This window comes from Candoia aspera, chromosome 6 (assembly GCF_035149785.1).
Source record: "Candoia aspera isolate rCanAsp1 chromosome 6, rCanAsp1.hap2, whole genome shotgun sequence".
NCBI lineage: Eukaryota > Metazoa > Chordata > Lepidosauria > Squamata > Boidae > Candoia > Candoia aspera.
The window spans coordinates 61,660,044-61,683,435 of NC_086158.1; the positions used below are offsets into that span (position 1 = coordinate 61,660,044).

At 37.9% G+C, this 23,392-nt stretch overlaps 1 protein-coding gene and 1 long non-coding RNA gene across 2 annotated transcripts in view; one reads left to right on the forward strand and one right to left on the reverse strand.

The window, feature by feature from the left end:
* The window catches only part of BTBD16 (BTB domain containing 16), a 32,837-nt gene extending 28,795 nt beyond the window's left edge, over positions 1-4,042 (forward strand). The window contains exons 15-17 of the mRNA XM_063307288.1: positions 1,317-1,415; positions 2,706-2,894; positions 3,974-4,042. Coding sequence (XP_063163358.1) covers positions 1,317-1,415; positions 2,706-2,894; positions 3,974-4,042 — 357 coding nt within the window. The remainder of the gene's footprint in view (positions 1-1,316; positions 1,416-2,705; positions 2,895-3,973) is intronic.
* On the reverse strand, positions 1,208-20,977 carry LOC134500162 (uncharacterized). Its single transcript, XR_010068218.1, has 2 exons — positions 20,734-20,977; positions 1,208-2,441 (listed from the first exon to the last, which is right to left on the reverse strand). It is a non-coding gene; the product is annotated as an uncharacterized LOC134500162 (long non-coding RNA).
* Positions 20,978-23,392: the final 2,415 nt, after the last annotated feature.

The window sequence follows — 23,392 nt, forward strand, 5'->3', positions numbered from 1 at the left end:
TGTTGAAATGAAAGAAATCGATTGTAATGCAATTTATCCCTAATCTGTCTTCAGTTATCATCCTATCTACAGTTGAAAAATTGTGTGTGGGTGATAGAGATTATAGTATAACATATCTGCAGGGCAGTGGGATTTTCATCCTTTTTTTTTTTAACAAAAATATAAAAAATATTAATTCATTATTTTGATAGCAACTGAGTTTATGGAGGCTTTTAAATAGTGGTTTTCACCACTATTCCACCCAAAGATGTCCACAAATTATTGTATACTTATGAATTAAACATACATAAGGTACATCCTACACATACTTGGTTATGAGTAAATCCCACTGAATTCATGAAACTTACTTCTGCATAAACACATAGGTTTTCATTGCAATGATTTTAATGGGAATATTATATTGCAATTCAGCAGGTCCCCGGTTTAAGAACTTCCCAGTTTACGGACTGCTAGTTAAGAATGGACTGCTATAAAGACTGTTATATTAAAAATTTGAGTTAAGTACAATGTTTTGGGTTAAATACACAATACTACTTCATGTATTATTATGTTTAAAACGTTTTAGTGTGTCTGGAAGTGTTTAAGTGTTTTATATGCATAGAAAGGTAAAATATATGCTATAACCCACCTCACAGGGTGGTTGTTGTGGGGAAAATAGGAGGAGGAAGGAGTATTAGGTATGTTTGCCACCTTGAGATATTTATAAAAATAATAAAGGTGGGATAAAAATAAAATAAAATAAATAAAATAAATATACTAACATTTGATTGTCTGATGCTAAATAACTGTTCTCACTTGCATACAAATTTGATTTAGACTTAGGAACAGAACTCGTTCTTAAATCGGAGACCTGCTGTGCTAAATATATCTGTTAGAAGTCCTATTGAGTTCAGTGGGCATACTTCAAGGAAAATAAGTGTTTTAATGTTAAACACATGCTGAATTCTCCCATTTAACTGAATGAGATATCAAAATGCTTCAGTTTGGCTACATTAGGTTCTCTGTATTTTTCTTTTCCAACAACAGAATGTTGTAAAATCCTGCAATATTTACAAACTACTTTTAAAATTATAAACATTTATGAAATCTCAGTTAATAGCTTACTTTATCTGTGGACAATGATACAGAAAACAAGTAGTATTTCATTGCTCTAAGATTCTTAACATTTCAAAGAGAAGTAAATGATAATTCTCCTGTAGAGAATTAATGAGGTATTTATGAATTATTTATTCCCCATAACTGATCCTTTACTGATATTTTAAGACACTGGAATAGCATACCTTTATATAAATATATAAACATGCTGATTATTCCAGGAACCAAGATATCATGCAGAAGTAATTTCCATTTATGGATTCTTCTTTGAGATAAAAGCAATAAAACATGATGCTTCAGCATACAGTTTTTACATGCAAGTAAGAACACCATTTCTATGATCCTTGAGGTTCAAAGGAATATTAGCAAACAAAGCACTTTTAAGTCCTATTAATTCCTGTTTGAGAGTTTTGTGCATTCTTCAGGCTATCATCATCTATACCCACATGGCTATCTCGAGCTGTTTTGGCTTACACCCATGTTGACAGTAGAGGATGAGAAATGCATTCTCAAATATTTAGAGAGAATTAGCTTGGTGAACAATGATCTATATACATTTACCTGCAAAGAAATATTTTAAATGCTTAGTATTGGTGGTTTTGTCTCTTTGTTATACAATAAGTTCCATGTGAAGGTTCTTTTTTTAATCTAATGAATTCTGAAGAAAGGATTGGGAGAGAAAGAAGGGTCTAGCAGATTAGACAGAGCATGCTGTGGTATCAAATGATTTTCAACTTGAATAAAAAATTGAGCTAGATTATACATTCAGCATGATAAAATACCATGATGAAGAATATGTCTTTAATATTTTAGGCGGTAAGGAGGAAAGAAATAATGGAGGCTTGCTGAAAAAAAAAAGTTTTTTTTTCTTGGCCAAAAGTGCTCTTGGGCAGTATCCATTCATTTTATAGGCCTTCACATGGGAACATGTCTTGGTAGTTTATTTGTGCTCCTTTTATGTCTAGATAGCTAGATATTTGCAGGTCCAATAAGCTCACTTTCCCTACCCAGATGCTCTCTAGATAAGTTGACTACACTGGCCGAGAATTCTGGGAGTTAAGGCACAACTTATCTTGAGAGGGTCATATTGGACAAAGCTGACCTATGCTTTTCTTGTAGTTCTGTACTATGTGATCAAGGTGTGTGGGAGGCTGAATCTGCAGCTGGTCCTCCCTTGACCCCAGTGATTTCCTCAGCTGATCTGTTGTTCCAACTGAAGATCAGACCCAGGCCTTAGGTTTATACCTTGGTATGTAGAGATGATTGGTTCTCCTTGGTCACATGACTCCCTGTTCCAGTGATGTCCTGGGTTGGACTCTATAGTGATAATGTGCTGAAAGAGGGCTCTGGGCAGCATTAGAGAAATTTTATGCTATTTTCATCTCCCAGTCTTTGTTCCTATCAATCTGTCTGAACTCCCCCCCCCAACTTCCATTTCTTGCCAAAATAATCTTTCTATATAAAAAAAAGTTCATGAAATCCTTAAACAGTGCCAGTGGAGTGACAATATTCTATCCTAAATTAGGGTTTTATTGGTACAGGGTTTTGAACAACTTCAACACATAGGCATTGGTGAGCAAAGAACTGAATTTAACTCCCTGTCTTTTCAGAGAGTCAGACATGCAGATCCAATTATCTCTTACTTTACTTCTGAGCGCAGTCCTGTCAGTTTAAAGCAAGAACGGGAAATTAAGTATGAAATAAAAGCACAGTGCCAAATAGATGGAAAGTGGGAAGAATTCACCACTGAAAGGCTTACCCAAAGGTTTGGAGTTAAGAAGCCTTCTTCTAAAAGCAAGGTGAGAAAAAAACGAAGTCAATTTACTAATTACTTTAAGACATTTTTTTGTGGCAAAAAGTGAAATCAAGATGTAGCTTCAATAATATCTTGGGCTGGAGAAGTATAGTTTCTGGGCTACTTAAGAAAAATAAACATTGTGGGCAAAGGCCTAAATTACATGAACAGTGATGTAAGGATGATATGGGAATAATCTACAAGACAAAAAAGGCAATTAGTCCATCCATTTGGACACATTTTAAACAATTATAAAATATTTGTGTGAACATGTGAAATAATTATATTATAATCTACTTCTCCATTAAAGTCTCTTAGATGGCTTCAAACAATAATTTATAACTGGGAAAAGACAATATAAATTCACAAGATGAAAAGAACTCAGGAGAGAGCAGAAAAAACACGGCATTTAAAACATTAAGAACCTGACACGCCTGATCACTCTCTGATTATTTAAATAAACATTTGCATGTTGCCTCTTCCATTGACTTGGTGACTTACAATAAATGAAGCCCAAAAGATTCATGAAATCACCATAAGAACTATCCACCATAAATAAGAACATAAATACTATTGAGAGAAACAATTGCTACCATTAGATAAGTTCATCCTTCCCAAATGTCCTTCTAAACAGGACATTTGTTTAACACCATAAAGGTAGGGGCACATCTGCTCTTCCAGAGTGGCCTGCAACTGAGAACATTCTCAGGATCCCAACCCTTTTAGGGTGGGCACCTGAGCATCCTCTCTCTGCTAGACCATGTATAATCTCTCCTGATAACAAAGGTTCAAGCTTAAGAATTAGTAAGAAACCATCACCGTAAAATAAGGCAGGCTTCCCATGGAAGGGATTTCTTCTATCAGGAAGGAGAGCTTTTTTAACAAAAGTTCATTAAGGTTAAAATGGGAAGAATTCTTTAGATATTATCTTTCTGGACAAGCTGGGCAAATATTTGCAGGCATATCTCATTTTCTTTCTTCCCTTTTTCCTTCTAACAAAATAATCAGTTTTATTTTTGACTTATTGGTCCCATAAGTAGAAACATGTATTAACCCTTCCTTTTTTCCCCCCCCTGAACACAGGTCTTGAAAGCAAGCATACCATCAGTTCCCATCTATGTGACATTTTCCCTTCTTTTCCCATCATCCTAAAAGACCACAAGCACTCTTCATCTCTTCCTCCATTGGTAAACTCATTCTGACATCTGGCAAATAGAGGAGAGTTAGAACTGGAGATGTTCTGGCAGGTGACCACAGTTGCTATAGCATGAAAATAAACTGTACCCTCTCCCATCATATTCAGCTCACTATAGTTTGACCTTCCTAAACCTGGTGCCCTTCAGTAAGATTGATGTATTGGCTGGGAATGCTGAGATATATAGTCTAACCCATTTGAGGACAGCACATTGGGGAAAACTGCTTTGTATTTCCTTAGGCATGATTCCAATCAGAAGTACGGTCCTTACTAGCAAGTAAATGGCATGCTCTTTCCTTCCATGTGTACATGAAATTTAATCGAGCTTTCTTCTCTCACTTTATCCAGCTGGCCTGCAGCCAGCTTCACTGCAATTCCCATAAACAGTGGTGATGAAGCAATAAGATTACCATGCCAACCCACTCCAGCTTCCCCTCCCACTGCACAAATTCCACACGAAGCACAAGAAATTACAGATGATTCCAGATGAATATACAATATGCATAATTCATGACAATAGTTTCTGAGAGCAGATGTTGATGCTATCCTTTACCCATCAGATCATGTTTTACCTGTTTTGTCCCTTTTTTTAATCTTAACAACGATAAGGCAGAAAAACTCAGAACAGAAGCACAAATCTTAAAAAGGAGTAGATATGTTCCATGTTGCTCTATATCAAACTGCATTCAGTTAAGAAATGGCTGTTTGCCGTTCTCTTGTTCCCTGTCCCCTTGGAGCAACTGGATAGCTATTGAAACTTCTTTACAGAATTTTTCCTATATATAAATTCCTTCAATACATAAATTCTTCATAGAATATTTAATTAATTTTAATTAAATTTGTCTTCATCCTTTGGGGATAAATTAAGAACAAGGTTATACCATTTAAATAACTGCATGCAAATGAAAAACCCAGACCCATAGAAAGGCAGGAATCTCAATACTCCAATAATTTTATTATTTTCTTTCGTAGATAATGGTTGATAACCACCAGCCCTATGACTCTACTACACAGTTAGTATGTGGAATAAAAACAGATCATTGGTTGAGAAACAAGGAGTGGGAAGAAATCAGGCCACAGCTAATAGTTTTGTCCATGTGGTAACTATCAGTGCACTATTTTCATCAGCATACTGAAAAGTAGACAAGTGCTATTCTCCTTGGACATCCTTATAAATTCAGTAAAATAAGAAGTCTGTTGCTTAGTAAACAATTAGTAGTTGCATTCACAAATTGGAGAAAACGCCAAAGAGGCTTTAGGTTTGGCTTAATGTGTTGTTGAACCAATTGCACTTTGTAGGTTATGGTGGGGTAGATAATCCATGGTGGATCCACTGTGTATACAGCTCCTGAAGCCTGATTTCATGGTCCCAGGTGCCCTCCAGAACCACAGAGCAGAAGTTTGGTAGCTAATCATAGAGATGGACAATGGAACAAAGAAGCTGCAATAAAGTTTTAGTTAAATGTCATACAGTACCTAATTCCCCCAGAAACCCCATTAAAAACAACAACAACCTTAAAAGGATTAGTTCTGTCTATCTGCATGCTTTGTGATATCATTGCTCCAGCCTCTCTTGCCATCGCCTGCCTAAAATAAAAGCTCCTCCCACCTGTGAAAAATTGCCAGCCCCTGGTTTATGGCTTTTGATGTTGTATGAATGCAAGCTGTTGTGCCTTACTCAAAAAAATTAAATAAACAAATAAACAAATAAAGACAATTGATGCTTGTCTCCAAGTGCTCTGTGAGCCAACCAGAAGCCAGCATGCAATGAGGCTTTATTGGCCTAATTTATTTATTTATTAAATTGCCATTTTGCTGCAATCAAATATGTCTGTTGATGGTTATATACTTCATGATCTCACAGCTAAAAACCAGGAGGGCATACTAGCTATATAATACCGCCCATGCTTTGCAAGTCACAGTTTTTGTACTCTTTGTATCTCCAATTACCTTTGGAAAGCTTCAGATACCAGGTGATATAAAAGGTCTTTACTTGAGACCCTGGAAGTCTGCTGCCACTGAAGGTATACATTACTTTCTTAGATGGGTGAGTAATCTGACCTGATTCAAAGCATGTCCTATCCATGAATATTCCTCTCAGATACTATTTAAAAAATCAGGACTTTTAACAAGGGTATGTTTATTTTGCAGCAATTAGCAAGCCCCCCACCCCAATAAAAAGACTGTATTTTACACCCTGTTCTGGGTGTAAACGTCATAAGAATATTACCTATTTATAAAAGATTTCTAGGCCTGAAGATACTGAAGATGGTTCTTGGAAATATCCAGGAAATATTTTCTGAAATTTCAGAATCAGAGGGCATTTTCAGGACTCAGTGACTGCATTGCAGTTTACAGGTAGTCTGAGTTGTTTTATTGTGCCTACTTAAAAAGCTTGTATTTAGATATTTTAAATTAATTTGATTTCTGGTTAAAGGAAGTATGTGGGGGAGGGAGTGAGGGGGTGCATGGAGGTGTGGGGCAGGGTGAGCAAGGGTGCACTGGGCTGCAGTGCATGTACACGGGGGTGCAGCATGAATTGGGGAGGGTGCACAAGTGGGGGAGACTTAGGCCAGAGACTTGCAACCTTCCCTACAGGTTTCCCCACTGAATTTCTAGGGAAACTGGCAGGGAAGGTTGCAAATGGTGATCACGTGATCGTGGGGCACTTGGCATCCTGTCGTAAGTACAAACTAGTTGCCAAGTGCCCAGATCGTGATCATGGGACCATGAGGGTACTAGGATGGATGGAACACTGAGGACCGGTTATAACCACCATTCATTCAGCACCGTCGTAACTTTGAATGGACACTGAACAAATGGTTTTAAGTCAAGGACTACCTGTATTTATTTTTTTACTTTTACTCTATGATGAAAGCACAAAAAGGCAAATTTAATTAAATCCCATAATTCAGAAAATTGCAGAATCTTGTTTTGCTTTTTTAAAGTATAGAATGGGCATGCCCTAAGATTAATAATTTACCTCACAGACAATATATTCCACTTTTACTGAGTATTTGGGCATACAATTTCCTTGTCCAATTAACAAATTGTAAAGCAGCTTCAATTTTTAGGGCACCATCAAGATGTGTATGAATGCCCTCTCCCACCCAGGAAGTTCTGAAAAAAACACATGAAATAAGAAGACAGAAAGTGCTTAAAACCGTGGGAAGTTCAGGCATACCTATCTCTTACACGCTTCATGAATAAACTTTCAAATCTTCTGCACAGCATTTCCATGGGCAGGATACTGTAGATGGGCATCCAGAAAACTGGGCGCACGTTCTTGCTGGTAGGCCTTTGCTTTGATGACACTTGATGCAAAAGACTCCAAATGACTTCAAAGCTGCTTTGCAAAGCAACAAGGCCCCCTTTTTTTTCTAAAAGCAGAGCAAAGCAAAGCTGGCTAATGGTACTGCTCTGAGGTATTGATACTGCTCATCAAGTATTTCTGGTAACACCAAACTTAGGGAAACAATATGAAAGAGTATGCATAAAATTAGGGCTGGGTTTATGCCTTACAATAAATTATAATATGATTATAAATTAACTTGTGCAGATGGGTAGATAATTATTTATGGCTTAATGTATTCTATGAACCTGTCTAATAGATGTTGATAAACTGTGGTTAAGCAAACCATTATATAGTACAATTTATAAATGCAGGGTACATATAAATTATTTTCTCTTCAATGGAGAAAAGGGCTAGCTAATGACCAATTAGTACAATCAGTGACTAGATTCATACATCATGCTTAATTATGGCTTGTTGACTGACCTACAGCAAGCTAGCACGATGTGTTAAACCCCACCACTTAATTTGTATTTGTGGTAACTACTGAAGAGTGATGGCATTGCTGGTTAGCCAGAAAATAGGCAGAGCTGGTGTCTTTTCCTTAAAAATTCAGAATCAACAACAACAAAGCAAATGGCATTGTTAAAAAAACCCCAAAAGATACTCCAAAAATTCAAAATAGCAGAAAGCAGAGAAGAGAAAGAAATAGAATCCTAACTCTTGCAAAAATCATTTGCTTTAGTCCCTGACTTTCACCTTGGTCCTGTCAGCAAAACACCTACACACCAAGAAATGCAAAGGTCAGGATCACGATTTGTATCAGGTAACAATAATAAAAATACCCATGGAGTCAAAACGTGGGTGTTACAGGAAACACGGTCAGCATGTCAGCAAAGTTAAATACAGGAAGCATGATGCAACTACTGGGCCTGAGAGAAGGAGGAGGAGGAGGAGGAGGAGGGCCAGAGAATCTTTCTGTATTTGCAGACAAAGAGCTTAGGAAGAAAGCTGAAACTTCACCAAAGATTCCCCCAAAACCACTTGAAAAATATGGATGCCATGAATTCAGCCTTGTGGAAGGTGAAGAAAATGCCCCAAACACCTTTACAAAACAACAACAGCAGCTATTTCAGTTATCTATTCTATTCTTAGACAAGATGTGGAGGGAAAGAACATTTGGCTGTTCAACAAGCCATCAGGGCAATTTGCAGTAAAAAAAAAAGTATGTTGTTGACTGTTTTAAAACTTTGGTTCAGACAGTGGACAAGAGCACCATAACAGGAAAATAATCAAAAGGAGAAGTCAAATCTCTTTACATTTTTAACATGGAAAAATGAAAAAGTCAGATCAGACGAGTGTCCCAGGAAAGAAAGTCCAGTATACGGAGTGTTACCACTGTAAGTTTATGTTTTTTGTTACCCCGGATTCTGTAGGAACATTCTGAAGCAGGTCAAAGCACTCAGGTGGTTGAAATGGGGAAATTATTCCTTTAAGATCCCGGGTTCCATACTGTGTAGGTCCTTGATGGTAAGTACTAGCCTCTGGATATGTGGTCAGAACCAGATCAGGAGGCTACTCAGTCCCTTAAGTGCTGGACTAATATTTTCTTTTCTTTCAGATCGAATTAACAATCTTGCCGCTGTATTATCCAGTGGCAAGTGGTTTTCAAGCAGTGTTTAAATGGGGCTCAAGGTACAAAAGATGCAGTATCCTAAGCTGAAGAGCACGAATAAATGTCTAAATTAATTGTATGTTTATACAATTTGCAATGCCAAGGCCATCTACAGTCAGTTGGAGAAAGAATAAGAAAGGATGAATTGACTATTGGGTAGAATTTCCAGCAGTACCAACCTTCTAATTTTGATTGCTCGTAAGAGAGATTGTAACCAAAATGGTTCTGCTGTATTCCAGATTTGTTGTTCTAAGGATGAATGGAATTAACCCAGTAGTTGTGTATCATCCAGGGATTATGGTTGTGTGAGGAAACAGCCCACTATATGTCTGATCTCATGACAAATGATGTTTCCTGATATTACTTCAGACACAGAACTTGTTATCCTTGTTTGGATTATGATATCATTCAGATACTGAGTTTGACCATGAAATTTCCCATTCCCTCTTTGAGTTCACAGGTCCATGAAACATGCTTCTCCAGCCTGTGTTAGACCATTTATGGAAATTGCACTAGAGAATAATTAACCATTGGATCATAAATATATTTCTGCATGTTATCATTCATGCATGTTGGAATAGATCTTGTGCAACCAGGCAAAATATAAAACCTTCACCTAGGTTGGCCCAGAAATTATACAGTGATAATTCTGATTGAGTTGTCTTCTGTTTGTTATAGTGTATGAAGTTTCAAAACAGGACTTTGTGTTTAGTTGAATGGAACAATCAAACACCTAGCCTACAGAATATTGGAAAGACAAACACACAGAATAAATCAGCTTATATATAACTTAACTCCTAAAACAAATGTTAAAAAGGGACACATGCCTTTACCAAAATTTGAGTATATTAAATCTTGCTAATCCCAGGATAATCAGGAAGGCAAGATATGATGCAAAACTTTGCCATACTGTTAGAGATGCTTTAATCTCTGATTAGATAGGAAATAAGAAGCATAAAATTCAGAACCTCTGCCCAGAAAATATGTTAAAAAGTAGTCACCAGAAGTCAAGACTGACTCAAAGGCACCAAAAAACCAAAAACATGTGATTGGCTGAATAGAACATCTCTGTCTCTCAAGGACAGAGATACTGCTCAAATGCTATCTTCTGATCTCTATCTTTCATTAGCACTGAAGGAAATCAAGCCAGCATAAAAGCACTATGATGTTTCAGTATTATGATATGGGAAAGATAGGTAGAAGGGACAAAACTATTATTAGCCAACCTTGCATATAAATGGCTAGAAATCAAACTGTCTCTTTATGACGCCTGTCGTGGCTTCAGAGTTCAATGTCTGCATGTTGGTAGTTCTCTCGGTATGAAATAATTCACAAATACTTGTGGACTATAGATGATCCATATCTTACAAGAAGACACAGCATTGTATTAACAGGGATAAGCCATCTTGGGTCTTCTTCCATTTCCTCTTGAACCTTTCATAAAAACCTCTCACCTTTTGGACTGAATTAAGTCGGTATCTCTGTTGCTTAAAAGTTAAAATTTGTCCCAGTGGAATGGTATCCTCTTCTGTTTAAGTTTATCTGTCAAAAAGGTGTATTCTTTTCTCCTGCACAATATTCTAATAAGTGTTTCTTTGAACAAAATTCCTTTTGACTTATTTATTCTTAACTTAGTATTGAAATATTGTTATAGAACCTGGTCTCTTATCTTTTTCCTGACAAAGTGCACAAGTATATATCTTGGTACTTTTCTTAATTTTGCATATCATGTATTAATGCTGTATACCTTGTCCACTTCTACATCCATGTCTTGTATCAATAATTTTTTTAACCACTCCACTCATCTGTATTACAGATTCTTCAAATTTTTTATTAATCTTTTCTTCCATACTTGCAAACGTTTCCTCCATTCTTCCTTCAGGTGTAGCCAAATCTCTTTCAACTGATGCAGTCACTGATGCAGTTACTGATGCTGCAACATTCTTCCCCAATTCTTCAAACATTCTTTGTTAAATCTTTGGTGTAATTCTTCTTCTGTTACTTGTTGTCCCTCTGTAAATGACCCTCACCTCCCTTCTATAATTTTCACTACTTTTCTAGTATTAGCCATTTTCTTTTTCTAATTTGTAATCCAGAAAGGAGAAGTAAAGAGTAGCCATGTTGTGGCTTCCAAATGTTTAGGCTTCAATTTCCATTATTGATAATTGCAAGTCACTGTGGGAGTTGTAGAGAAAACATCTGGGGATCAAGGAATCAGATTGCCTATCCTTGAAACGCAGCATATCAGCCTTCCACAAAACAGGAACTCTCCAGATGATTTGATACTGCAGCTTTCTTAATTCCCAGACAGCAAGTCTGACTGGAAATTCTAAGAACTGCAGCCAAGTTCCAGAAGAGAATGGCCAGTTGGGGAAGATTGCAATATACAGAATGTTTCCTTAACAAACATTAAAATGATCAAGTAGTCTTGATTTTTCATGCAAAACACACAACAATCTGTTTAAATCGTTCATGAGAAGATCTGATGTCAAGTGATGTTCAGCCACAGGAGCTTGGTCAGCTAAAGCTCACAAATTTCTACCACATTGTTCAGACTTGCTACACCTTTCCTCTTTCTCTTTCTCTATAGTATTTCAGCTATCCCTTCTAGCATTTGAATAGCTTTTCATTTACTCTCAAGTAAATCTTACTAAGTTTGACAAGGCTATGATGTAAGTGGCATAAAATTGCACCAAGTTGCATACTTCTATCTTTGCTTACTCAGAAGTTACTCCTATTGCAGTTTTGACAAAGCCTGCCTGCCTGCCTGCCTTTCTTTCTGACCTAAGATAGTGGGATTTATTTTTGAGTAAACTTGCATTGGATTGCAAGTTTAAGGTTTAAAGCATGTCCACAATTTGTCACCAAAATAACACTGCTAAATTGAACTCATTTCTAAATGAATCACCTTCAGTGAGTCATATTTATTGTGAAAGACAAGTGCATCTTGGTACTGTTCTCCATGTTCGGACTACAACTGCAACCATCTGAAGCGACTGCCTAAACAAAATCATTATTATTGATACAATTGTATCTTTTTTCAAATATCAGATGTATGTCTGAAATACTGTACTGTATGTCAAATATTCTTTTGTTATACCCCACATTTTTGTAATAAATTGAAGAGCCAATGTCGAAAGTATACAAAAAGAATCTATTTAGTTTTCTATTTATTCAAATTACATTTGCTTAATTTTTATTTATGTTTCATTTCATTCATTCATTTTTTTATTTTTATTCATTTTATTTTTTTTTAAAGGTTTTGTATTGATTTCATTGGGAGGCCCACTAGTCTGATGCTGACAATAACTGTACCACCATCATTAATCTTGCAGCTGTTCTACAGCCTGACCAACTTTCAGACAGATTTGTTATGAACCGGGAGCAAGGTATGTTACACCTCACTCATAAACTCCAATAAGCCTGCACCAGTAAGGCTGAACCTCCTGGCACCCACTAGATCAATGTTTCTCAACCTTAGCAATGTTTCTCAGCCTTAGCATGGCTGGCTGGGGAATTCTGAGAGTTGTAGTCCACATATCTTAAAATTGCAAAGGTTGAGAAACACGGCACTAGATTTTCCAATGGAAAGTTTTAATCTTCCGACCCAGCACTTCTCACTTCAGCCTAGTTCTAGAGAAATAGAAAGGAAGATGCTTTGGATGCTCCTGTCCAAAGTTCAGAAGTAAAAAACTTAACAAACCATGTGCCAGTTCTAATACACAGAGGTAGCTGTTCAACCATGCAATCTTGGAAATGGGAAATTCTATTTCTGAACCAATTGTCAGTCCTTTGAGGTGAGCCAGGTTAAAAAATAGACACCCCAGGAATTCCAGGATACTACTTTACTGTTGTGGGGTACAGTAATGTAACATATTCATGAAAGCCTATCCAGATTCCTCTCTGTCTCACCTTACACTAAACACACTCAAGGAAGGGTTATTTTGAGTTTCTTTTTCATGCTTGTCTCAATTCCTGGACTGGGTAATCTTTCCTGCAAGTCACTTCTTAATGGTTCTTTCATACCTTACCCAAGGTCATCTCTAAATTCCTTTATACCAATTTAGACACATCTCAAGATATCAAAAGGAATCTATTGTGGAAAAGGAGATAACAGGAAAAATTAATGAAGGCAAGCACTACACAGCACATGTCTAAATAAATATAATCAGCCTACTTAAGCCAGAAACTTACAACATGCTTGAATAAGACCTTGGGTTTCAGAATCTGTTTCGAGTGTATTGCAGAGAGGATAGTTAGTGAGAGTTCACATGGACTCCCTTCATCTCTATGCCTAGCCAATATATAAGGACATTAAGCGCTGAACCTACTTCCTTATGATCTTGTAGTTAAATGCTAAATACACTCACTAACATGGGTTCAGTTTGCCAGATGTTTTAGACTAGCCTTTCTCAACCTTTTGACCCTGGAGGAACCCTTGAAATATTTTTCAGGCCTCGGGGAACCCCTGCACATTCAGGCTCAAAGATAGGCCAGAAGTTACAAAACCATTATATTTGTTTCATGTGTAGGCCTGTATATATGCATTAACAGTGTTCTTAAACTAAAAAATAAAGAATGAAACTTACTTCTTTAATGTGAAGTTGCCTAAATTTGAAATATTTTTTTAAATAAATCATGATCTCCCAGGGAACCCCTAGTGACCTCTCGCAGAACCCTAGGATTCCGCGGAACTCTGGTTGAGAAACCCTGTTTTAGACAATACCAAAACTGAGGATTTTGTTCCACTATTATTTTGTGTGGAGCAGATTAACTTTGTCAGATGGAATTATTGTATTGCTATATTACATGGTCGTCAAACAACTTTCTCTTATGGCTATAGTATAACTAAGACTTTGAAAAAGAATTTTTTTGCATCTTAAAACAACGGCATTGAAATACAGTAGATACCCACAAGACAGAAGAAGCTGTATCACCACATATTTATCAATTATATTATCACACTTCATTACACAGGCTTGATTTTACAAAATCATTTAGTCAAGAATAGTTTACAACACATGAAATTATACTTCTCTAGGAGAAAAAAGAACTCAGTTCTCCAGATTGTCTTGAAATAAGAAAACCTTTGTTGCTTTTTTATATAGGTAGAACTGGCATTGTTGGTTTTATTACACTAGAAAAGGATGAGGGATAGACTTGTAAACAGAGATTTTTAGCATGAAAAATAATAATGGGAAAAGCCAAAGACACAGAGTGGCAATTGTGGTAGACTTTGGTAGCTCATTCCTGACTTTCATAAAGTATACTAAGGAATTGTGTTAAGTATGCAACAGATGTGACCCACAAATATGGCATGAAAATGGATTTACCCTGCATTGAACTGATTATGTTGTTTGAGTAACCGTAAATAAAAAGACAGGATGACCTAAAGCAGAAATTCATTGACACAAGATGATCCAATGGCTTCAGGAAATGCCATTGTTTTAAAAGAATAGATTGGGGCAACCCTTTACCTGGAATGACATAGCAACTCTCCTCCTATCAAAAACAAACAACTTTGCTAAGCTAAAGTTCAGAGTTGTTTGTATGTGAATGAGCTACTATGTATGCCCTTCCTTCTGGAGTTGTATACTGTAATAATCATTTGTGAACAACAGGAAAGAAACAAAGGGAATAAAAAGAAACGGGACAAACAAACCAATGGAGGAAGGAAGTACAGTGGGGTTATTTTCAGGTTTTACCACATTCGCCTCTATACGCCATGCACTCCTATAGTTGGATGTCGCTGCAGAAGTGAATATCCTGCTGCATTTTCCCCCTCTTAAGGTGGCAAGTTGAGCAAGAATGCATACAATCAGCCTTAAAAGTTAAATATAGGGTTATGTGCAGAAAAAAAAGATTGCTTTTTTAATAGCAGTAAGACATTACGAATCAGTCAGCACAACTAGGTAGTCATTTGTGGGCTAAAAGAAAACAAAAAATTGACACTTCTAATGTATCCCTGAGGCTCACTTGGAGGCAATCCTTTCTTCCCACAGTCTGATTATATTGCTAACGTTCACTTCAGCATCATCCACAGAGACAGAGAAGTGGGCGGCATCAATTAGGTCACTGAGTCTTTCTGCTTTGTGCAAGAATCCAAACACAAGCATTCGTGTTGGATGCCCACCTCTGCTCCATCACAGTCAGCAAAGGGGAGCCAACCACCTCCCTGGGCTATTGGTTCTACTCTTTAACTGCTCTTACTTGCTAACGTTCATCCAGAATCTGCCTTCCTATAATGTAGATCGATTATTCCGTGTCACTCTGAAATAACAGAGAATAGGTTGTTGCTTCCTTTTGTGTGACATCCTCTCAGGTGCTTGAAGAATTTCATCATATCTCCTCTCCCATATTCTTCTCAAGGCTAGATAGTCTCTGTTCCTTAAATTTCTTTTCAAAGACTTAGTTTCTAATCCCTTGATAATACTCATTCCTCTTCTCTGAACTTCTTTCAGATGGTTGAATAATTTCTAATGTCTGGTACGCCGGACTGGATACCATATTGATGCTGTGGTCTCATCAGTGTAGAATACAGTGGAACTATTAGACTACTGTAATATGCTCTACACGGGGCTACCCTTGAAGAGTATCCAGAAGCTACAGCTGGTCCAAAATGCAGCCACGCGGGCAGTTTTTGGTGCCTCAAGATCAGCACATATTACTCCTTTGCTCCACGAGCTGCATTGGGTGCCAGTTTGCTTTCTGGTTGGTTATCACCTTTAAAGCCCTACATGGCATGGGTCCAGGTTACCTAAGGGACCGTCTCATTCCTGTTATATCAACCCGTCCCACCCGGTCATGCAGAGAGGGCATGCTACGGACCCCATCTGCAAGAAAATTCCATCTGGCGGGGTCCAGGAGGTGGGCCTTCTCTGCAGCAGCTCCCGCCCTTTGGAACATCCTTCCCCCAGAAGTGAAGTTGGCCTCCTCTCTTCTGGACTTCAGGAAATGGCTGAAGATCTGGTTTTGTCACCATGCCTGGAGTGGGGAGAGGAAGAGCCACTCTTGGGTCTGGTTGGTTCTAGTCCTGCCAGAACCAGTTCCGGTCCCCTTTGGGTGGAATTAGATCTGCCATTACTTGGATTTTATTATATGTATATTTATTGATATTATTCTGATTTTATTGTATTTTATACTGTTTTATTGTGAACAGCCCAGGGTCCCCCGAGTGGGGGAGATGGGTGGTAATATAAATATGACAAATAAATAAAATAAACTATTCCTTTGCATGATCTGAAATGGAGGCTTCTATTGATACAGCCTAAAATCCCATCTTTTTACAGTCACATCATACTGCTGACTCATATTCCATTTTTTTCACAAGCACTTTCACCAAGCTATCTCCATTCTATTTTGGTGCCTTTGATTTTTGTTTCCTAAATGATGAACTTATAGCTTCAGGATCGGTTGTGGCCACAATACATAAAATAAGGGATAGAATATCCTAAGTCTTCTCAGCAAAGAGATGCATGAGATTTAACAGCATCACGCATCAAGTGGTGGTACGCCAAACATCGTGAACAAGAGGCACCAAAAACGATCAACAGCAGCATAAGAAGAGTCTCCCTTACATAAATGACCAATACAAGTGTTGCTGTCACAAGAATAAAGACAAGCTTTGTGGCAGAAGGTTTTCTCTTTCTTTATGAATCATCCCATAATATAGTGCTAGCAGACTTGGCTATGGGACTGCTACTGAAGAATGATTTGAACTGTATGAATAATTGTGAGTCTATGAAAAGCTGCAGGCCCACACAGAAAGAAACACAATATGTGACCCTTCATAGCTTTGGTAGACATGTAGCTATGGTAATGACAATCCGTTGTTCGCAGCTGACTTCTGCATTCATTGTTGAAGTGATTACTCCTTTGTTTCATTATGAAGTACAATTATGAAGTACAATTATGGAATGCCTGCTTGCAACAAAGATGTATTTATATGTAAGAATTAAGTATTCAGGACATCTTTGACAAATTTGTCTCTTTTAAGCATAAAGTTTTTGTATGTGTGTATGAGAGTGAGCTCTTTTAGAATTAATGCATACTGGTCAATTTAAAATATTCTACAGAAAACAAAATAAAACTTGATGGTTGTAAACATGGTTTTATGTGTCACAAGCAATAACTGCTCCTGGAAAGGACTATAAAGGATTGGCTTTTTTTGTTTTTGGTGTCTCAGAGCTTCCTAAATATTTGCAGCAATTTATTGCTAACTTTTATGTTAAAACAAGAGCAAAAGAGGGGTTTTTCTTTTTTAAAAAGCATTTACTCAAACCATTTCATAATTATGTTGTTTGAGTTGTTTTATTGTGTCTACTTAAAAAGTTTATATTTAGGTATTCTAAATTAATTCAATTTCTGGTTAAAGGAAGTATTTTATCTACTTCCATCTTTTTTCAGTATCTCAACATCCTGTGTCCATTGACATTACCTGATCATGACCAGTGGAATAACTATCAATTTCCACTAGGCATTTTAAAAATATATCTTTATGAAATCTTTATACAGTACAGTGTTCCTCGACCTTGGCAACTTTAAGATGTGTGGACTTCAACTCCCAGAATAGCAATGGCTATTCCAAAATGTTTTTACCTGGTGCACTGAGGTTTGAGAAAAAGCTCTGATCTTGGAGGAAAAAAATACTATGTCAAACTCCCCTTTCCTTCCCACCATTGTAGTTTTCTAACATAAGACAGAGGAGAAAAAATGTACAGGGGATGTGAGGAGCGGGGTATAGAAGGAGCTAGGGATCTACTGCATGCCTAACCCACCCTGCAGCTGGACTAAATTAATTCCCTGCTATTATTTGCAATGGGATGGAAATAAGTGATGCAAACTTCTCTCTGTCCTCATTTATTCTCTGCTATTATGAGCTGAAAGCAAGCTAGCAGGGCCTTCAATTCCATATGGAAGCAGACTGCCTGTACCATTTCCATATTTCAGTTAACATATTCATGGGGGTATTACTTTTTCTTTTTGCTTAAGAAACAGCTTTAATACATGAAAAGAGAGAGAAAAGGAAAAGTAATTATGAAAGCAAACAGCAAAAGAAAACAATAGTAACACATACAGAAGATAATTTATCCTAATTTGTAGACAAATTGTTAAACCTTGGCTGCACAAAATAATATTGATATATTGCCATTTCATGCCTTATGTTATAGATTAGTGACCAAATTATGGGTGTCTGTCAGCAAATATTTCAACTGCTATTGTGTAACTTGATTTATTTATGTAATTTTTATCCCGCCTTTATAATGTTTATAAATAACTCAAGGTAGCGAACATACATTATCCCTCTCTTTGAGTCTTTTGGGCACCAAAAAAGCCTTCCTATTCTTTATTACTTATTGCACGATGAGACAGAATGCATGGGAGGACATGGGGAGATATAAGCTATTGGAAGACATAGTTTTGAATTGCCATGACTGAATGTATGCAGTGAAGGACTTTATGAGAAGAGATGCATTGCTCTTAGGCTGGATCAGTTTGCCATGGATTTCTGGCTGCTTATCCTAGTTGGTCATGGGTATGCTTAAGCACCAGATTCCTTTGTGCATCCCATATCAGGGCAAGATAATCATTTAGAATAATGGAACATCTTTGCCAGGGGGTGGGGGAATACTTAGTTAATTTTAGGGCCTTCTCCGTATGATCCGCCACACCAGCAAATCAGTGGAACCAAGTCATTTCACTGCAGTCCAAGATTATATTTTCTAAACATACACTGTTTTTTAATACCATCATGAGCAATGCAAGATTGTACCCTGGAACTTCCTCCATTGTCTGATGCATACCATTAGCATTAACATAGTCCCAGGTAAAGCACCATGTACCTAGGGTTATCAGATATCTGAACAGGCAAAAGAGGACACAGACAATTGGAAAGAAGGAAAAATGGGGTGGGGGGGAGACGCACTAACTGTTTAACTTTCTTGGCATCTGTGACAAAAATTACAGTGAAAAACTGCAAAAAAAAAAAATTACTTAGGCCTCCATGTATATGAAATTACTTTTTCCAGCATCAGAAAGACTGGTTTTTCAATAGCAGGAATGTGCTAGAACAGGTTAGGAGGCAAAAGCCTTCGGGGGTGTAACTGATTAAGGTCTTGTCAATTTCAGGCAGCAGCAAACTGGCTGGAGGGTGCTAATTAACTAATTGTCACAGAGCTCAGCTTGTTAACTTGTGGTTAGCACTTATTAGGGAAGCGCTGCTCAGCTAAGAAAAACTGCTCAGGAAGAGCTACTAAAAAAACTTGGACAATATTTGACTGTAAGTTTATGTCTGTTGGACTGAGGACAAAAAGGAGGACATGTCCTCCTTTTGCCCAACATCTGGTAACCGTACCTGTACCCGAATATGATCAAAGCGGGTTCAAATGAGGGAAAGACAGGGGATGACTCATCTGGAGGTCATTAAAAACAGTTTGGGCCTCATAATATCTCTCTGCAGCTGTAAGGTGATACACCACACCTACTGCATCCTACTCTGTGAGCTTTCAGTGAGGTACAAACATCTTTTTACAAAAAAATATGCCAGGATATGCCTGAGTATTAGGAGTCTTGTAAAATAATGGTAGTCAACAGCATTTAAAAAAAACATTATTAACATATAATTAGAGCTAACATATTTCTTCTACTGCATGTTCTAGAATCACAATTCTGGGGGCATTTCAATGCATATATTCATGAAGGGAAAAACTTTCATTATAATAAAAGATAAAGATACCCTCCTTTGCAATAACACCCAGTGCACCTAACACTTGATCTAAAAACATGAGTGAGATTTCTAGCAACTATATCCTTTGTTTCTATTGTTTATTTGAATGCCCCTGTTTTGTTTGAACAACAATTGTGAATATGGCTTACTATGCATTAACAACTGTTAAAGGAAATAAAAATATGTTAATCTAGAAAAGCTTAATTTTTTTGTTTACATCTGAAAAAAATTAAATTATTTGCTGGTTTTATCATGGGTATAACTATTTGAGTACAAATGTTGGGTGTATTTATACAATAAAAGTTTATCACCCAGTCATGTAACCAGGGGTTTATGGGCAGTAATGGGGACTTTTCTGGTGCAGTGAACAATATTGTAATAGCTTCTTTTTCAGCTAATGCATTTTGTCACCATTTGCATTAGGCTTGTCAGGAACTGCACATGGTTCTAATAGAATGGGCTCAAGTTTTTAAAAAGATTTTTTAAAAAAGAGGGGGGACCAATCTGGTCAACAATAGCAATGATTTCCTTTCCTGTCAGCCACATTATATTCCTCCCCTTCAGTGATAAGTAAATTTTTTATTTTAAAGGCAACTGTATAGTCCTCACCAACGCACATATGGCATTTTCTCTAGAAATGCCCTGCCCACTTCCCATCTACTCTGTTGCTGGCCTTGACTGAGCATGACTTGAATGCTATAGTTAGCACTATATTTTGGGTGGGTGGAAGATACGAGGTGCTCCTTCCTTCCTTCCGATAGAGATCATTGTGTCTTTCCTAACAGCAAAATAATTTTTTTTCAGTCACTAAATACGGGGAACAGTCCCTGCCTGAACAGATGGCAGGTCCAAGCCTGCAGCTCTAGTTCTGAAGGCGGTGAAATGGAGCATACAAATCCCAGCCTGCAACGCTTCAAAGGAATGGCGCGACGCAGAGTTGCTCTAGACTACATACCCCATGATGCTTCTCGGCAGCCCTGCCAGTTTTCCTATCTCCTTTCTGGCGTATTGCCTTTATGGGATCTGTAGTCCTGGTGCCTTAACCCCATCTTGTTCGCCGCTGCTCAGAGCTCTGCGCAGGCGCGTAGCTCCTGGGAGGCCGTTCCTGTAGCTTAGCGATGTCATAAAGTTTCTCCTTTGAGGAGGAAAGAGCGAAGCCGAAGTGTTGTGAGAAAAAGAGGGCGGGACGGCGCCGAGGAGAGGCGAAGCGGTTGCGGGTCTGCTTGCGCCTGAGGCTCAGCGCGAGCGAGGACCAGCTGGGCCGAAGCAAGTCTTCCCGCCCATTTACTGCACCCCGCAGAGGATCGCGCCGCCTCGGTGGAGGGCTGTGCCAGGGGGAAGCAGGCGAAGGTACGCGGCGTGGAAGAGCGAAGGAAGCGGGGGAAGGTCCGAAGCAGGGCTGGGGAGGAAGAGGCGACGCGGAGCCCGTAGGGGAACGCTCGGGAAGCCGCCTAACTCTTATGGTCCGGCAGCTCCACAGAGCGAGCTGTTCTTGCTCCTCCGTGCCACCCTCGTCCCTTTCTTGTGAGTTCAGCTCCGCGGACGATTGGTCTCATCATAGATGGGGTAACGTTGGTGTTAGAGGGGAGTTGGAAAGGGGGCTCTACCGACCCTAGCAGCCGTGATGGAACTTCCATGTTCAGAGGCAGCATGCTGAGCAGAAATAGCAGGGGAGGACTGGAAGCCCTTTGGCTGGCCGCTGTAGGAAACGGGGCTGGGCTGGAGTACTTTTAAGGCTGTCGAATAGCCCCCTTCCCCTGTTTCAAAAGCTGGGAGGAGCAGGAGCAGCAGCTGAGAAGCCCCAAAGCTGGGGAAGGAAGGCGTGTTGGGAATTCAGGTGCAGGATACGGCGGAAGGCATCGCGTATGTGCCATTAGATGGGTGGGTGTTGGGAAAGGCAAGCTGGGAGACGACGAGGAGGTAAAGAGTGAGTGAACTAAGGGTGTTGGGGTTACCTGTTTAATAAGCATGTTTAGCCTTTGCTTAGTCGTGCAGCATGCCTCGTTTTCTCTGGAATGAACGCCTACTTTTTGACTAGGACTCCTGCTGACTTTTTACCTGGGAGGGAAATTTTGCAGTGCGTGGTATAATTAACCTGGTAAATATTTAAGGCTGTGCAGCTTCCTTAGTGGTCAAGGGTGTTGAGGAGTAATTCTTGTTATTTCAGTGTTTTTAGTGTGACTTGGAAGAGACTCGGATCTTACCCGACTTGAATCATAGAGTAATTTGAGTTGTTGCATGCTTTGTTCCTATAAAGGATGGGTGGGGGCATGAATGTTTGCAACTCTGAGTTCTCAGAAGTTGTGCACTTCTGTGTGTGTTAACCAACTGAGATCTCAGAGCAGCTGATAAAGGACACATTGGATTTGAGTATAATTTGGGGTTGTTACTCTATTTCTTCTGTGTCTGGTATTTATTGACCAGGGCAGTAATGTTACTATGCCAAAACTGCTACAGCATTGATACTTACAGAATGTAGAGATGGTCTACAGTACTTTGGCATTTATAAAACTTTAAAAAAAATTGCAGTGTTTCTGTACAAAATGAAAAGTATCTTTTTCTGAACAACAGCAGATTTCAATATTGGTATATTATATGAAGTAATTCACTTACTGGTTCACAACTGAAATGGCTGGTTGAAAGAAATTACTTTCTCTAAACTTTCAAGAGAAATGTATTGAAAAAATCCTAACTTATTTCTGATTATGATCATGATTATGAACATTTTTTTAAAATTGTGGCCATATTCACAGATGGCTTTTAGAATCAGTAGCCATTTTTGCAGAAAAATTGACTCATTAAGATGATGTGATAATATCCTATTTTAAAGTGTGTATAATTAAAGTATATTTAACAATGTTTTAAAACATCAGTTGTTGAGTATAAAGTATGGTGTGGCTTAGCTTTATGTATTTGCTAAGTACAATTAATAATATAAAAGGTGATTGCTTGAATTTTATAGAGTTACTAAACTCTATGCAATTTTTTTCTTTATGTGATTTGCTTTTCTTTTTAAGCAACCATTTCCAAAGATAGTATTTTAACCATCAGCATCATTTGAGGAGTACAGTTAGGCTTAGATGTCTTTAATTCAGTGGCAAGCTGGTGACTCTGTCCCTGTTATCAGTAATTTTAAGTTCTATCTGCCTTGCAGAGAAAAAGCTAGACAACTCCTTATAAATGCTTGTGTAAGAAAAGATCGTTAGATTCCTGAATTCTTGATGGACTATTTCTTAAAACCAAATTGTTTCCTACTATTTCTGTTTTTACAAAATAACTATATAATAAATGTACCTTTGATGAAGTAACTACTGTTTGTAACTAATTGAAGGAACTCTTGTTCTCCTGCGGAGAATGGATTTTTTAAGATTGCAATGAATTGGTTGTGGAGTTTAAAATATTTTTAAAAACTCAGATGCACTGCTCATGCTAGATTAATATTAAATAAAAGTCCAAGTTGTGCTTCAGTATGTTCATTGCAGTAGCCTTAAAGTTTTTACTGCTAATGCTTTTATTTAGTAACCTTTATACCACACTATTATATACTGTACCATATTATAATTAAGTATCAACAGCATATATGCTGGATTGTTTATATAGGAATGGTTGTAAAT